We start from the raw sequence: 18,535 nt of genomic DNA, 5'->3' as shown, positions 1-18,535 counted from the left end.
GAGAGCAATTGTGTGGTAGTTTGAGCATTCTTTGGCATTGCCTTTCTTTGGGATTGGAATGAACACTGACCTTTTCCAGTCCTGTGGCTACTGCTGAGTTTTCCAAATTTGCTGGCATATTGAGTGCAGCACTTTCACAGCATCACCTTTTAGGATTTGAAATAGCTCAACTGGAATTCCATCACCTCCATTAACTTTGTTCGTAGTGATACTTCCTAAGGCCCACTGGACTTCACATTCCAGGATGTCTGGCTCTAAGTGAGTGATCATACCATTGTGGTTATCTGGGTTACGAAGATGTTTTTTGTATAGTTCTGTGTATTCTTGCCACCTCTTCTTAATACCTTCTGCTTCTGTTAGGTCCATACCATTTCTGTCCTTTACTGGCATTCTTTGGAACTCTGCATTGAGGTGTATATATCTTTCTTTTACTCTTTTGCCTTTTACTTCTCTTTTCTCAGCTATTTTTAAGGCCTCCTCAGACAACTATTTTGCCTTTTTGCATTTGTTTTTCTTGAGGATGGTATTGATCACTGCCTCCTATACAATGTCATGAACCTCCGTCCATAGTTCTTCAGGCACTCTATCAAATTTAATCTCTTAAATCTATTTGTCACTTCCACTGTATAACTGTAAGGGATTTGATTTAGGTCATACCTGAATGGTCCAGTGGTTATGCCTACTTTCTTCAGTTTAAGTCTGAATTTGGCAATAAGGAGTTCATGATGTGATCCACACTCAGCCCCAGGTCTCGTTTTTGCTGACTGTATAGAGCTTCTCCATCTTTGGCTGCAAAGAATATAATCCATATGATTTTGGTATTAACCACCTGATGATATCCATGTGCAGACTCATCTCTTGTGTTGTTGGAAGAGTGTGTTTGCTATGACTGGAGCATTCTCTTGGCAAAACTCTGTTAGCCTTTGCCCTGCTTCATTCTGTACTCCAAGGCCAAACTTGCCTGATAACCCAGGTATCTCTTGACCTCCTACTTTGGCATTCCAGTCCCCTGTGATGAAAAGGACATCTTTTTTTGTTAGTAGTTCTAGAAGGTCTTGTAGGTCATCATAAACTTGTTCAACTTCAGCTTCTTTGGCTTTAGTGGTTGCGGTATAGACTTGGATTACCATGATACTGAATGGTTTAACTTGGAAATGAACAGAGATTATTGTGTCATTTTTGAGACTGCACCCAAGTACTGCATTTCAGATTCTTTGTTGACTATGAGGGCTACTCCATTTCTTCTAAGGGATTCTTGCCCACAGTAGTAGATATAATGGTCATCTGAATTAAATTTGCCGATTCCAGTCCATTTTAGTTCATTGATTCCTAAAATGTCGATGTTAACTCTTGCCATCCTCTTGTGTTCACTGCTAGGGTGTAATATTTTAATTTTGCTGCTAAACACTGCTGATAACATTGATTAGTTTGTTTGCCAGTCATTTATTAAGCTTTTAATGCAGTGCAGGGAAAGCAGGGGTTTAGAGTCTGTAAAAACCACAAAAAAACACTGCAATGTATGCCATTAACAGTAGCACCTTCTAAAAATTGTGAGAACAATGAAGAGAGATGACACGCAGAGGTGACAGCTGTTGTTCTAAGAGTAGAGGAACGTAGGCCAGGAAGAAAGGGGTTTAAGACACTGTACTTGGCAACACTAGTGGTACCAGTTAGAGAAGGGAGGTAACAGAAATGTAGAAATGATTGTGAGAAATCTTGCATGCCGAGAAGTTTCTCCATTTTACTGCTTATGAACACAGGACACTATCCCATTCTCATTCAATTACGTTTTTATGGTGACAGCTTATAGTATTTTCATCTTTTTTCATTTCTAAACATTCTGTGAAATTTCTTTATCCTTTCTAATTTTGTTCACTCATAGGTTTTCTATTTATTTGTGATTAGATTTGTTATAAGATTATTTTACTTTTTTAAAAACTAGCTTTACAAATATTTTTATAGGACTCTAGTTAATAAATCTAGTTTATTGTTTCAACTTTAGCATTTTTCCATTTTTTAGCAATTCTATTTAATATTATCTAACAGTTAAAATTTAATAATTAACTTATTATAGTCCCTACATATCTGTTTCATTTTAGAGTATAATTTGAACTCTTAACTATAAATTTGTCTGTACTAAGTAAACTTTCATTATTTTCTAATAAGAGTGTTGTCACTCTCTCTTTTCCTTCTATGAGCACTTACTGAGCTCTAAGTGTCAGAAGAATAATCTTTCAAATGGTTGGGTTTTATATCAATTTATCAAATCCAAAGTGTAGAAGGTATGTGTGTATGTTTGTGTCTATATCTATCTATATATATACACATATATGTGTGTTTGTATGTAGATAGGAATATATATATATATATATATATATTTGTGCATATATAGTTTTTTATGATATAGAATTTCTTTCTAAATTTCTATTGTATTTTGCTGTTGTTGTTCAGTAGCTCAGTTGTGTCCAACTCTTTGCTATCCCATGGAGTGCAGCACACCAGGCTTCCCTGTCCTTCACTATCTCCCAGAGTTTGCTCAAATTCATGTCCACTGAGTGGGTGATGCTACCTAACCATCTCATCCTATATTTTTATATATTTACTAGGCTTCCATGTAAAAGTCTAATTTTATTTTATTTTTTTTAATTTTTAAAAAAATTTTATTTTAAACTTTATAATATTGTATTGGTTCTGCCATATATCAAAATGAATCCGCCACAGGCATACATGTGTTCCCCATCCTGAACCCTCCTCCCTCCTCCCTCCCCATACCATCCCTCTGGGTCATCCCAGTGCACCAGCCCCAAGCATCCAGTATCGTGCATCGGATCTGGACTGGCGACTCGTTTCATATATGACATTATACATGTTTCAATGCCATTCTCCCAAATCATCTCACCCTCTCCCTCTTCCACAGAGTCCAAAAGACTGTTCTATACATCAGTGTCTCTTTTGCTGTCTTGTATGCAGGGTTATTGTTACCATCTTTCTAAATTCCATATATATGCGTTAGTATACTATATTGGTGTTTTTCTTTCTGGCTTACTTCACTTTGTATAATAGGCTCCAGTTTCATTCATCTCATTAGAACTAATTCAAATGTATTCTTTTTAATGGCTGAGTAATACTCCATTGTGTATATGTACCACTGCTTTCTTATCCATTCATCTGCTGATGGACATCTAGGTTGTTCCATGTCCTGGCTATTATAAACAGTGCTGCAATGAACATTGGGGCACACGTGTCTCTTTCAATTCTGGTTTCCTTAGTGTGTATGCCCAGCAGTGGGATTGCTGGATCATAAGGCAGTTCTATTTCCAGTTTTTTAAGGAATCTCCACACTGTTCTCCATAGTGGCTGTATTAGTTTGCATTCCCACCAACAGTGTAAGAGGGTTCCCTTTTCTCCACATCCTTTCCAGCATTTACTACTTGTAGGCTTTTGGATCGCAGCCATTCTGACTGGCGTGAAATGGTACCTCACAGTGGTTTTGATTTGCATTTCTCTGATAATGAGTGATGTTGAGCATCTTTTCATGTGTTTGTTAGCCATCTGTATGTCTTCTTTGGAGAAATGTCTATTTAGTTCTTTGGCCGATTTTTTGATTGGGTCATTTATTTTTCTGGAATTAAAAACGGCTTCTTACCTGGGAAAAAGTTTGAAAATCTCTGATGTGATTTAAGTACACATGACTTGGAATGAATTTGGTAAGCTAATTAACTTCAAACAAATTCCTTTATGAAATAATGCATAAAAAAATTCTCAATCTGTAACAAAAAACTATACAGTACTATTTTTTTTTTTAATCTAGGAATGTTTAATGTTCTTGCTATCATAAATAAAATAAGGGGATTCATGGGATATACTTATTTGAGCAAATATTTTAATTATTTTTTTTTCAGGTTTTTTATGACCTTCTTAGTCAAAAGTTGCTTGCCTCATATTAGTATCTTCAAGTTACTATACCTAAGTGAACAGCTCCCAACATTGGATTTCACCTTGGATATTTCAACACAGTGCATACATCGGCTGGGAAAATCCAAGGTCCCATACTCTCTGACACAAATATCACTTACAGGAACTAAGAGAAAATGTGGCCCTGTCCCTTCCAAACTCATTCTGTAAGTAGGACAAAAGTGAATCTTGTTACTCGTTGTAATGGGTTATATATCTGGGCTTATTTGAGGATTAAATAAAACACTATGAGATACACACATAGCTTCCCAAGCAAACCCAACCCAAGCCAAGGAACCCTACGTAAGGGGAACAGATGACCCTACCTGTTATTTAAGAAGTCTCCTTTACATATTATAATGAGACTCCTTTACGTAATTAGAATGCTGTTTTGAAATACATTTACTTATTTGGCTGTACTACATCTCACTTGTGGCACATGTGATTTTGTTCTTCATTGCGCTATGCAGGATCTTTTAGTTGCAGCATATGGGAATTTTTAGTTGTGGCATGTAGGATCTAGCTCCCTGACCAGGGATTGAACACGGGGCCCCTGCATTGGGAGCATGGAGTCCTATCCATGGGACCACCAGGGAAGCCCCTAGAATAATTTTAATTATGCCATAGTTCTATTTACTATTGGTGGTGATTTGAAAGGATATGAAAGTAATTTTTAGTATTAAAATCATTTAACACATAAGTTATTGAGTATATTTTTAATGTCTTTTGATGTTAAATACATGACACCTTGCAAACATTACAGATATTTTTCTGCTAAACCCCCATTTTAAAACTGTTACCTTTTTAATCTAAAAATAATCTATTATACTCATAAATCTGTATGAGAAATATTTTCCTTTAAATATGGATAATTTGAAACTTTATGTCTTAAACCACATCTTGAAACTCTACACACTATAGAGTAATCTGAAAATATTAATAGTTGAAAACTAAAAAAAGTTAACATTTTGCAGTTTCTTCTTTATCATTAGCCCAAAAAATAGGCAGTAAATTTTTATAGCATTTTCCCTCACATAAAATCTAAGTTTGGACAAAGTCTCCCTACTCACTGAAAGTAAATTTAGTTAAAACAACTAATGTTAGTTCAATGTTAAATACAACAGATTTGGGTTTAATTCTACTTTTCTCTTTTCCAAATCTCTCTCATGCCAAGGATGTTGTGAATTTAGTGCCTAATACCATCATGTAATTTTAGAACCTGAACAGAATCTACATCCCATTAGAAAAGCTCCCTATGGTGTCTATGTTAGTTACAAAGTGCCATGTGAAGCACTGCCATCTACTGGGAATGTCTGCTAATCACAAGAACAAACAAAAATAGGAACTTCGCTTTTTACAAAAATATTTATGAGCACTGCACTGCACTAATACACTGGATATATGAGGAGAATCATATAGATCATTCTGTCAAGGAGATTAAAATCTAGTGAGGGGCACAAATAAAGACAGAATTAACTATAACAAGTTGTGAAGTTATAAGGAAGACTGGTAAGTGCTAAAAATGTGCAAAGAAAGGGAATATAGAGGGAACACAGAAAAGGTGGAATTCATGCTGAGCAGTGAACTAGGAAACACTTCATAGAAGAAGTGATACTGGGCAGATTCTAAAGAACAGTAGGTTTTCAACAGATAGATCTGTGGAGTGATAACATACAATTTTGCATTTACAACCCTTAATCTCATAAAATAAAGATACATTCTGACTTAAGTAAGATTAGTTTCATCTCTGAAAGAGATGGAAAAAAAAAAGAGGCATTGGAAAAAAAAAACTTGAGAAGGAAAAAAACTATTTCTGGGTGGTTGGAACCTAAGTAGCTGAGGAATAGAATGGAAAAGTTAAAATTAAACAAATAGATCAGGGTTTTAATAGGCTTTTAAGACCAGCTAAGGTATTTAAACATTTTTCTTAAGATAAACAAACAGCAAGTCAGCAGAGATTTGTGAGCATAGTACTGATAAACTATACAATTGGAATTTGGCTATATTATGAAAATGCTAATGTGCAGGATGAATTAATATACTATATATTTAAATATTGCTGTGCTATGTTGAGTTGCTCAGTCATGTCTGACTCTTTGTAACCCCATGGACTGTAGCCCGCCAGGCTCCTCTGTCCATGGGATTCTCCAGCAAGAATACTGGAGTGGGTTGCCATGCCCTCCTCTAGGGGATCTTCCCAACCCAGGGATTGAACCCAGATCTCCTGCTTGCAGGTGGATTCTTTTACCATCTGAGCCACCAGGGAAGCCCAAGAATACTGGAATGGGTAGACTATCCCTTCTCCAGGGGATCTTCCCCACCCAGGAATAGAACCAGGGTCTCCTGCATTGCAGGTTTCTTTATCAGCTGAATTACCAAGGATATTTACATATTATATATCCATTTTACAACAACAATTATATGTTCCTGTATCTTCTATTAACATGGTATATTTATAATTGCACTACATATAATTGAAACATAATATACAATTTTATATATTTTACATCATATAGTTTATAAACTACATATAGAAAATGATACTATTAAAAATTCATATATTACAAAATATTTACGAATTTTAATGAATGCCTCAAAGTATATATGATACAAATGTGTGTGTGTCTGTGTACAGGTGTATACAGCAGCACTCCTGCAATCTATTTTCTCCCTCAATTGGGAATGCTCAAGAAAGAAAGATGCCCTGGTCAAACTCCCTTGAAAACATGCTACTGATAGTCCTCTTGGCAATTATACTAATGGTACTTACTTGACCTCTAATGCTCTATAGTTGCAGGAAAGCCTTATCTTTGTAATGCTTTTAGCTGATGGACATGGTCTCTCCAGATAGCTCAATGCAAACAAACCAGGAATGTATGGAGTCATGTGGCCTGGGCTCCCTGAAAAACATCACTAAGCTATGTACATATCCAGGTACCAAATCAAAACATCTCATGATCAGGAAGTATCACCATGGAAGTAGGACCTTCTGTTAACCACAAACTCACTTTACCCCATATGCTAATCATATGCATTGCTTTGTATGTCAATCATACCTCAATAAAGCTGTTAAAGTTTTTATTTAAAAATCTCATGATCAAAATAGCTCTCTTTTGCATAAATGATGCCCGGAATGATTCTTTTCAAGACTTCACAAGTAAACTAACTGCCAGAGCAAAAGAAGAGAACAGTGGCTGCAGCTGCAGACTTTTCACAACCACGTGTATTCTTGAAGCTGTTCTAAGTTGAGTATTAGCTAAAATCTCAGACTTCTGTGTGTGTGTGTCTACTTGAATACTTCAACTCTTTGTATTCTGTGTCTACATGTCTGTATGTATGTATGTATGCACTTATTTTTATATGGTAAAAAGTGAACATGTCCTAAAAAGTCCTCTAATTCCATCTCTACTATAAAACCACTTTTACACTTATTGCATATGGTTTCACATCTATGCACCCTACTCTACCCAGCTTAAAAATCTAAATGGAGGCAAGAAATTTGTTAACTACATCCACAACACCTAGAACCACGAAGCTGGCACACAGCAGGTACTTAACAAATGTTCAGTAAATGAGTGAATGAGAATATAAATATATTCCTTGTTTTTTTTTTCCTGGGATTGTGCTATATATATAGGACCCAGCTTGCCTTCTCAATGAAGAATATAACCTGGATATCTTTTAGGTCTGGTTCTTATAGCTCTGCCTCATTCTTCTTAAAAGACTGCAAAGTAGCATTTTATTTGATGACTGTAAAAGGATTTATTCAATCATATTTTCTTTTGTTGAATATTTGGGTTGTTTCCTAAATATTTTGCATTAACAAGAAAGCATCAGTGAATACTGGAGTTACTATATCTATGCTTCTGTGCTATTATTTCCATAGGTTAGACCTCTAGAAGGAAAAGCATAGTTTAGTGAGAGTTTTCAAATTACATTCTTTTTCACTTTTGCCAATCTAATGGAAGAGGAATGTCTCAAGTTAATTTGGATTCTTTTTAAGCTTCTTTTCTATGATTTTCAGTATTTTTATTTCTACTGTAAAGTGCTTTTTCCAAATTTTCAAAAAACTTATATTTCTTACTATCAACAACCTCAGATAAGCAGATGGTCCTGTCACTTTAATGGCAGAAGATGAAGAGGAACTAAAGAGACTCCTGATGAAAGAGTCTTGGTGAAAAGGCTGGCTTGAAACTCAGCATTCAAAAAACTAAGGCCATGGCATCTGGTCTCCTCACTTCATGGCATAAAGATGGGGAAACAACCGAAACAGTGACAGACTCTATTTTCTTGGGCTCCAAAATCACTGCAGATGGTGACTGCAGCCATGCAATTAAAAGATGCTTACTCCTTGGAAGGAAAGCTATGAGAAATCTAGACAGCATATTAAAAAGTATAGACATCACTTTGCCAGCAAAGATCCATACAGTCAAAGCTATGGTTTTTCTAGTAGTCATGTATGGATGTAAGAGTTGGACCATAAAGGCTGAATGCTGAAGAATTGATGCTTTCGAATTGTGGTGCTGGAGAAGATTCTGGAGAGTCCCTTGGACAGCAAGGAGATCAAACCAGTCAATCCTAAAGGAAATCAGTCCTGAATAATCATTGGAAGAACTGATGCTGAAGCTCCAATACTTTGGCCACCTGATGCAAAGAGTTGAGTCATTAGAAAAGACTGATGCTGGGAAAGACTGAAAGCAAAAGAAAAGTGGGGCATGGATAAGACAGATAGCATTGGATGGTTAGACAGCATTACTGACTCAGTGGACATGAATTTGAGCAAACTGGGAGATAGTGAAGGACAGAGGAGCCTGACGTGCTACAGTCCACGGGTTTGCAAAGAGTAGGACAGGACTTAGTGGCTGAACAACAAATATTTATTAGTTTACCATAACCTTTTAATTACAAAGGACATCTAAGCTTATTTTATGTGCGACAAATAATTTCTATTATTGTTACATTTTATCTTTTTGGATCTTTACTGGTCAAAAGTTTTTAATGAATATTCAAATGAGTCACATGTTTCCTTTTATAGCCTTTGGAGTTTTATACTTTGCATAGAGTGTATCCAACAGCAAGGTTATTTTCAAAATGCTCTCTTTAACACACTGAGTTTTGTCTGATATAGTTAAATGATTAATTCATCTAGAATTTTATGGTATATTTACCAGATTAAAATACATTATTTTAAAATATTTGAAAATGCAACATAAACTTCATAAGTTCTGTATTCCCTTTTTAAATTTAAATTCCCATAACTAGATCTGGATGACAGCTATTCAAGATAGGAAATGTAAAAGAACTGATGTCTAACTAGTTACTGGGGTGAGGCAGAGTGTTAAGGCAAAGTGTTAAGGTGACTCCCACACACTCAATTTGGGCTTGAGAACTGAGTGAATTGTGATGCCCTATATAAATATATGGGAGAAACAACAGAGTTTCTGACATGTTTAGCAAGAGATGTTTTTGGAATATCAAAGTAGAAATACCAACTGTGTTTGGACAGGACTAGAAGTCAGCGGAGAGACAGGGACTACATGCAGAGACTTAGGTGATACTGGCAAGGAAGTGCTTTTTTTCCCAGGGTAAATATTTAGAATAAAAAAGAACATGGCAAGTGACTAGATCTTGTGCTGGAAGAGGTCACTGAGTGGATGTGAAAGTGAAAGTCATTCAGTCGTGTTCGACTCTTTGAGACCTCATGGACTATACAGTCCATGGAATTCTCCAGGCCAGAATACTGGAGTGGGTAGCCTTTCCCTTCTTCAGGGGATCTTACGAACCCGGGGATGGAACCCAAGTTTCCCACATTGCAGGTGGATTCTTTACCAGCTGAGCCACCAGGGAAGTCCAAGAATACTAGAGTGGCTAGCCTACTCTTTCTCCGGGGGATCTTTCTGACCCAGGAATCCAACTGGGGTCTCCGGCATTGCAGGCAGATTCTTTACCAACCGAGTTATCAGGGATGAGTGGATGTGACTGCTGATTAATTCACAAGCTGAACCTTGGCAGTCAGAGGATTCTCACTCCCTTTTCAGTGGGGAGAGCTTAGGCATGGAGAAAAGCAGATGAATCACTAACATTTTCCTATGTTCTACCATTATGTTAATATTGTTTAGTCAACTGCTCCTCGGTCTTTTCGCTAAGATCAACTGTAATATTGCTTTGTCAATAATAGATCTAAAACACAGGTTTAGAAGTTTTCCTGTATTTATTTTGGTTAATTTAAAGAGACTTCAATAAGACTTGGAAGGAAGAACAATCAGGTACTTTTAACATAAAAATGAAATACCTATAGGTTTATCCACACTAAAATTATCTTTTTCCCCATACACAACACATATTAATATTTCTTTGAATGCTAGATTAAAATTTAAAAACTTACCCCTCAAAATAAGCATACATATAACTTCCTCTTACCTGCCGTAAAGTTCGTGCCACTATGCTTTCTAATACTGGTCCTCTATCTTCATGCAGTAAATGGACTTCATCAAGAATAAGGAGCTTTACAATTTGGGAAAGAGCTACGTCTCCAACACTCTTTCTTGTTACTACATCCCATTTTTCTGGTGTGGTCACAAGCATCTATAACACAAGAAAAGATAAACTTAAAAGAGGAAAAAGATCATATATTACTTAAATTTTCACTGTCATTCAAAAAGAAATACAATTGACCAAGATGTTAAAGATACCCAAAATGATATCTGATACCCTATACACAACAGTCACTTCTCTATAAGTTGTGATATTAAGCAGTTCTTTAAAACTCAGTGAAGGTAGCCTGTCAGTAAATTGTACTGTAAAGTGTACAAATTACACAAGCATATTTCAAATGTATCTTACAATGTAAAAAAAAAAAAGAAAAACAAATGACACTATCTTTTAAACAAGTGTGTACTGATAATGGCTTTCATTTGTTTTTTTTTTTTTTAATGGCTTTCATTTGCAAAGGGATAAAAGCAAGTGAACAAAGCATTAAAAGGAAATGAAAAGGATACCAGGAATCTACTCTAGGAATGGTCAGTAACCTGTTTATACTTCTCCAGATTTGGAGGAAACTTGACTACTGATACACAGTTTTTTGTATACCTGTGGCGGATTCATTTTGATATTTGGCAAAACTAATACAATTATGTAAAGTTTAAAAATAAAATAAAATTAAAAAAAAAAAAACTACCCCCTTTAATATCAACTAGTATATGCAGCTCTTTATTCTAAAAAACAATACATATACTACAGCATAACCAGCACATAATAGCAATAAAAACAATGAGTCACCGGAGGTGCAGGGTACCTAGAGCAGAAGGCGAGCCCAGGGTGTTTATGTTAAGTTCTTAGAAGAGACCATCTGAAGTGAGCTGTGATTATAAATCTATTTGCTTTCTACATATTGAATTGCTTGTGTCCTCCAAAAGCATACTATGGCAGAGAAAAAGACAATAAACCTCCTACTATGGTAATATTACACTAGTATATATTTAACATGTGAGGTAACAAGTCAAAAACTGAAGTTTCTCTTAGCCAGTATATCAGATTAGAGAGCCTGATGATAATCAAAATTCAACTATTTTGTGAAGAAGTTAAATGAGATGGGAGTCACATTGTTCAACATTTTTGTTGTGCTATTACTCTCATGTCTGTTTTGAAGTTACTTACGGGAATGGTAATCTTATTTTCTTAGACTGCAAATCACATACATTTCTTAATAAATGCATAATCCAAGTTTGTCAGTATAATCTGTTGCATTATTAGAGATATCATGATCACTTTGAAATAAACTGTATCAACCACAAAATTTAGCATCTGTATTTCAATATAACATTAATTGGCAAACTATAATGAAACAGATTAAGGCATTCATATCTAAGGTGCAAAATACTATGAATCTGAAGCTACTTAGTTAATTTACTAAAGTTAAATGGTAATACTGAAGCCACATCAAATTGAAAAAAATGTGCTACTGGAATTAAGTATAAACAGATGTATAATGAATTTTAAGATCTAAAATGGTTTGAAACATTCACTATGCATTAATTAACATCTTTTATATTCCAATAATTTAAACATAACTTCTACTTTGAAAAATGACAATTTAAAACAATCCAAGATATATCTTACAAATATGCTCAGGGATCACTCACTAACAACTCTTTAACTGAAAATCCTAAAAAACATGCCCGTGTGTTTTCAAAAGCAACAATTCTTCTAAATTGTAAATTCATGTTACATTAAAATATAAAATAAGCTTACAATTAATAAATGTTAAGAAAGCTACAAAGCATACTACAAAGCTAATAATGTGGTAACAACTAAATTTTAAAATAAAAATTCTTAGATATAAGAAAACTATACTACCAAACATTAAAAATCCATTTTAGCATTTTGTTTTCTATACTTTCAGCACAGTGAGAAATGACTTCATTTATATTACCATTTCATTACTCTAATTCCCTGAACAAAAATGGCTAGAAAATAAAGTGTCACATTTGCTTAATGAATTGGAACTCATGCAAGACATTTCCATCTGCTCCTGTATTAGGGCATGGGTCAACTGTCAATATTTTTACTGTCAACTTAAATTTCTCTCAGTACATGTACTTTATTCCTTTAGGAGTGTAAAAATCATTATTCCAAACTGTTCCAATTTTAGCCTAACCACTGGTAAAATGGCATAGTTGAGATGCTATACAACCACTATTGTGTCAACAATTTGGTATATTCAATTTAAAATGCTCCATCCATTTGACAGCTAAACAAAAAGATCTAAGATTTGCTAGAACCACTTCATCTGGTAACTAACATAAACATAATCTTTTGCCTTTTAAAACATTGTGACCTAGGGGAAATCACTTTCTCTCTCCTTCCCTTTTTTGTCTACTGCATTATTTCTGACATGTAACATATACAGACTTAAAGTGCACACTGTGATGATTTGATACACATACATATTGTAAAACCATTACCACAATGAGGCTAGTTAACACTTTCTTCCCCTCACTTCATATTACTTTCATGTTTGAGTGTGTGTGTGCGTGTGTGTGGTGATAATATTTAAGATCTGCTCTCTTAACAACTTTCAAGGATATAACACAGGAATGTTAATTATGCTCACTGCACTGTACATCAGATCCCCAGAACACATTCATCTTATATCTAGAAGTTTGTACACTTTGACCAACATTTTCCCATTTCCCTTATCCCTAAGTTCCTGGCAACCAACACCGTATTCTCTGTTACTTTCTTGAGTTTGGCTTTTCTTCCCCCATACATAAGTGAGAACATAACAGTATTTGTCTTTTCTTTTCTGACTTATTTCACTTAGCATAATAACCTCAAGGTCCATTCCTATTGTGGGAAAAGGCTGAATTTCCATTTTTTATGGTTGAATAATATTCTATTCTACATATATGCCACATTTTTTTTTGTCCATTCATTTCTTGGTGAACACTTAGGGTTGTCTCCATATCTTAGCTACTGTGAATAAAGCTGCAAAGAACATCAGAGAGCAATCTCTCTTCAAGGTAATGATTTCAATTCCTTCTGATATATACCCATAATTGGAACAGCTGCATCATATGGTAGTTCTATTTTTAACTTTTTGGGAGACCTTCAAAGTGTTTCCATAGTGGCAGTACACGTTTACATTCCCAGTTTACAACAGCAACTTACAATAGTGCACAAAAGATCCCTTTTCTCCACATCCTCGCCCATATTTGTCCTCTCTTGTCTTTTTTGGTAACAAGTCAATCTAACAGCTGTAAGGGGATATCTCATTGTGATCATGACTTGCATTTCCCTGCTGATTAGTGAAGTTAAACATCTTTTACTGTACTGGGGGTCATCTGCATGCTTTCTTTGGAAAAAATGTCTACTCTAGTCCTCTGTCCATTTATTGTTGTTTTGGTTTGGCTTTTGTGTTATGTGTGTGTTTTGCTTTTGAGTTGTGTGGATATTAACTTCTTATCAGATAGATGGCTTGCTAACGTCTTCTACAGGTAACCTTTTCATTCTGCTATTTCTTTTGCTGTGTGGAAGCTTATTTTCACTTTTGTTGCATGGGTTTTTGGTGTCATATCCAATAATCATTCCCAAGATCAATGTCAAAGAGCTTTTTTCTCTGTTTTCTTGAAGTAGTAGTTTTACAGTTTCAGGTCTTACATGTAAGTGTTTAATCCATTTTTATGTTAAGATGCTTCAATCGTGTCCCACTCTTTGCGACCCTATAGACTGTAGCCCACCAAGCTTCTTTGTCCTTGGGATTCTCCAGGCAAGAAAACTGCAGTGGGTTGCCATGCCCTCCTCCAAAGGATCTTCCCAACCCAGGGATTTTCCCATCTCAGGGATCAAACCCTCTTCTCTTATGTCTCTTGCATTGGCAGGCAGTTTCTTTACCACTAGTGCCACCTGGGAAGCCCCTTAATTTTTTGTAAGCAATATAAAATAGGTGGCCGTTTACATTCCTCTGTATATTGTTATCCACTTTTCCCCATACAGTTTACCAAAGATATCATTCTTTCCCAATTGTTTTCAGCTCAACTGTCAAATATTAGTTGATGGTATATGTGTGAGTTAATTTCTAGTCTCTCTTCTGTTCCATTGGTCGATGTGTCTATTTTTCTGCCAGTACCATACTTTTTGATTACTATAGTTTTGTAGTATAGATTAAAATTAGGAAGTGTGATACCTTCAGCTTTGTCCATTCACAGGATTACTTTGACTCTTTGGGTCTTTTGTGGTTACATACTAACTTTAAAATGCATTTTTTTATATCTGTGAAAAATCATAAAGATATTTTGATAGGGATGCATTGAATCCACAGAAGGCTTAAGAGAGTATAGACATTTTCTCTTTCAATGCATGAAAGACATTAACTCTTTCAATATATGACAGACATGAGCTATCTTTCCATTTATTTATTCCATTTATTTTTCAATTTCTTTCCTCAGTGTTTTACAGTTTTTTGGTATATAGATCTTTAATTTCCTTGGTTAAATTTATTTCTAAGCATTACATTTTTTTTTGATGCTCTTGTGTACAGGATTATTTCTTTTTCTGATAGTTCGTTGTTAGTGTATAGAAATGCAATTGCTTTCTGCAAGTTGATTTTGTATTCTGCAAGTTTACTGAAGTTGTTTCTTAGTTGCAGAAGTTTTTTCCTGGAGTCTTTAGGGTTTCCTGTATATAAAATCATATGTGCAGTGACCATATTACTTCTTTTCTGATTCAGAAGACCTTCTTTTTCTTGCTTAATTATTCGGGCTAGGACTTCCAGTACTATGTTAAACAGGATAGCGAGAATCTGCACCCTTGCCCTGATCTTAGCAAAGAAAGATCAACCTTAGGAAAGTTTTCAATCTTTCACTGTTGAGTATGATGTTAATTATAGATTTGTTTTATATGGACTTCATTATGCTGAAGACAATTCCTTCTATACTCAATTTGTGGAGAGTTTTTAATCATAAAAGGATGTTTAATATTGCAGGAAAAAGTTTTAAAATGAAAGACATAAAATACCACATGTTTAGAGAGCACGTGGAAGAACTAGAACTCTCATGAAACAATGGTGGAAATGAAAACTCACACAACCATTTTTAAAAGCTGCTTGGTATTACCTACTAGAGATGAACATATGTAAGCCTTGTGACCAGCAATTCCATCCCTAGTAAATTATGTACTGAACAGAAATGCACACATACTTGTACCTAAAGATGTATATTAGAATTTTCATAGCTATACTATTTGTAATACTTCAAAATTGGAAGCCAAATTTCCATCAACAATAATACAGATAAATAAGTTATAACAGTTATACAATGAAACAATTATACAAAACAACAAAAATGAGTAAACTATTGCTATATGCAATAATACGGTAAAAACCTGAAAATCTTGTTAGTGAAAGAATCCAGTTATACAGTATAAAACTTCATGGATAGGAAGTTTTGAAACAGGTGAAACTAACATAAGGTGTGAAAAGCTAGGAGTCATCTCTGAAGAGGAAGAAGGACACAGCAAATGGGAGAGAAATGAGGAAAGATTCCGAAGTGTGGTAAAACTCTTTTGATCAGTGTGGTGCCTATATCAGTGTATTCCGTTTAGGAAAATTTATCAAGCAGTTCACTTAACAATTTCTGCACTATTACTCTGAGTATGTATTTTACTCAGTAACCGTAAGCTATGCACATACATGCTATTATAATTACAAATAATTTATAATTAAAAAAAATTAAATAACAAGAAGGGATATCTGAACTGAACAAGCAAAAGGTTAAGAGTTTGCTATATAAAGAAAGGAAAAAAATATTGCATGCTACAAAGAAAAATAAGCAAAATTTGTTCTTTGTGCTTCTAATATGCATTAGTCACATATATCATCTCTTGTATAATCTTTCTATGCACACCACAAGCATTCTGAGGAAGGAATCAAATATAAAATCTTTTACATAGAAGTCCAAGTTCTTCAACCTACTGATTGGATTTATTTTTCATACAAATGACAACTTCTAAATTTATGTCAATTTCCTGACCACTTATCAATGGTCTCCTCAACCAGAGGCCTCTATAAGCACTAAAAGCAAAGAGATAAGAAAGTTTTGGCATATTTATAAATGTTTTTTAACATTATAGTTTTTGAATGAAGAAGAGAAATTAGACACCTATTTTAGAATTCATAATTTCCATATTTCCTTAATGTTATTGTTGTTGATATCTATTTAAAAATAAGATTTATTCTTATTTTTCAATATTCATTTTTTCATACATAGACCAGTCCATAAAATTTTCTAATTCCAATAAATTAATTCATTATACAAAAAAACAGTCTTGAAATTATATCACTAATAGCAATATATATCCAGCTTAAGACAGAATGTTTGTGATTTCTAAATACAGTTTTATACTTAACAAATCCTGTTATATCTATTTAAAGCTATACAAGTCACACTGATATCCTACTGAATTTTAAACATTTTAAAAAAACATTTTGACTGTTGGAGCAGTATTTTTCCTTGAGGCAGATGGCTATAAATTAAAACTAGATTTAAAATGTTAAGTCAAAGGAATATAACAAATTTTAAAAATGAAAGTATGCTTTCTTACCTTTACAATACTTAAAATAAATTTTGAAATTTTTGGTACTTAGACTATAGAAAAAATTTTAATTGTTTAAACTCATTACATTAGATTTTAAAAAACAGAATGGTAAAATATTAAAATATAGTCATCAAAATCTAAGAGTATATCACTATACTTCATCAGGTCTCAAGAGCTATTGATTTTGAGCTATATCATCATTTCATGTGTCACTAGGAAGTTAAAAAAAAAACACACCAAATACATTTTTCTAATGTCTTACAATTGATGAAATACTGTACATTTAGTTGAAAATGTTGGGGATCTATTAACTATGCTAAAGAACAATATTCAAGAATGTGTGCTCAATACATTTTCTGTGTGAAAACAGTCAGCCTGGAGCTGTTACAAATCACATTTTAATGCTATAGACTTAGACCATGCAACTGTTTGCAGGATTTAGGAAATCTATCTTCCTTTTTAAAATACATAATCACATACCTACTCAACCAACAAGCCTATAAATTATATGAATGTTTTAATTTAAGGATAAAATCTAAAATGTCACACGGTTTAAATTCCGTAAAAACACATATAATTACAGTTATACTAAACTCTGCTTTACAAATGTCAGTTCTGATTGATGGCAACAACCCCCGTAATGGAACCTGACAGCCCGCAGATTATACCTGCCACTTGGGACACTACAACAAATCAGTTCGTTCCAACTACTTCCTTTTCTACCTTTTTTTATGCTCCCTCCTCTCCCACCAATTCACACGCCTGAGTGCACACGCACACATGTAAAGCCTAAAGTATTCTGAAGTATCTAGCTATATACTTATGTCAAGGATCACAGCTTTCCATTATAAAATGAAAATATAAAGGTTAACTGGAGAATCTTCAACTACAGAAGTATTCTTATGCATATTTCTGTTGAAACTACAGATATGGTGAAGCTAAAGCATAAGGAATATAATCTGAAATATATCTTGGCATCTTGATGTTCAAAAAAAAATCTGTACGATACTATTTTTAGTTAAAAGCTCAAAGGTAAACATTTACTAAATAAAGAAACAAAGTATAATTCAATAAGAAATCCTAATACTTGCAAAGGAACACAGCAGGGAGTTCTGGAGTAAGGAAGACAAGGCTCCTATAATATATAACTCAAAATTAAACATATAAGAAAAATACTTTCTAGATTGCATGTGTTTATAACTGGAGCAGAATTATATTTGCCATTCTTTTTGTCGATTTAAAACACTTTCCAACAATCTCAGAACATATATACTGAACTATAGCCTCATCACGAAATCAGATTGATTATATTCTTTGCAGCCAAAGATAGAGAAGCTCTATACAGTCAACAAAAACAAGACCAGGAGCTGACTGTGGCTCAGATCATGAACTCCTTATTGCCAAATTCAGACTTAAATTGAAGAAAGTAGGGAAAACAACTAGACCATTCAGGTATGACCTAAATCAAATCCCTTATGATTATACAGTG

The 18,535-nt window shown here is 34.3% G+C and overlaps 1 protein-coding gene across 1 annotated transcript in view; it reads right to left on the bottom strand.

Annotated features, from left to right (window-relative positions):
- The window catches only part of ASCC3 (activating signal cointegrator 1 complex subunit 3), a 335,161-nt gene that overhangs the window by 195,195 nt on the left and 121,431 nt on the right, over positions 1 to 18,535 (bottom strand). The window contains exon 11 of the mRNA XM_061427741.1: positions 10,375 to 10,539. Coding sequence (XP_061283725.1) covers positions 10,375 to 10,539 — 165 coding nt within the window. The remainder of the gene's footprint in view (positions 1 to 10,374; positions 10,540 to 18,535) is intronic.

The sequence above is a fragment of the Bos javanicus genome, chromosome 9 (assembly GCF_032452875.1).
Source record: "Bos javanicus breed banteng chromosome 9, ARS-OSU_banteng_1.0, whole genome shotgun sequence".
Lineage (NCBI taxonomy): Eukaryota > Metazoa > Chordata > Mammalia > Artiodactyla > Bovidae > Bos > Bos javanicus.
This window is presented reverse-complemented; position numbering and strand designations above follow the sequence as displayed.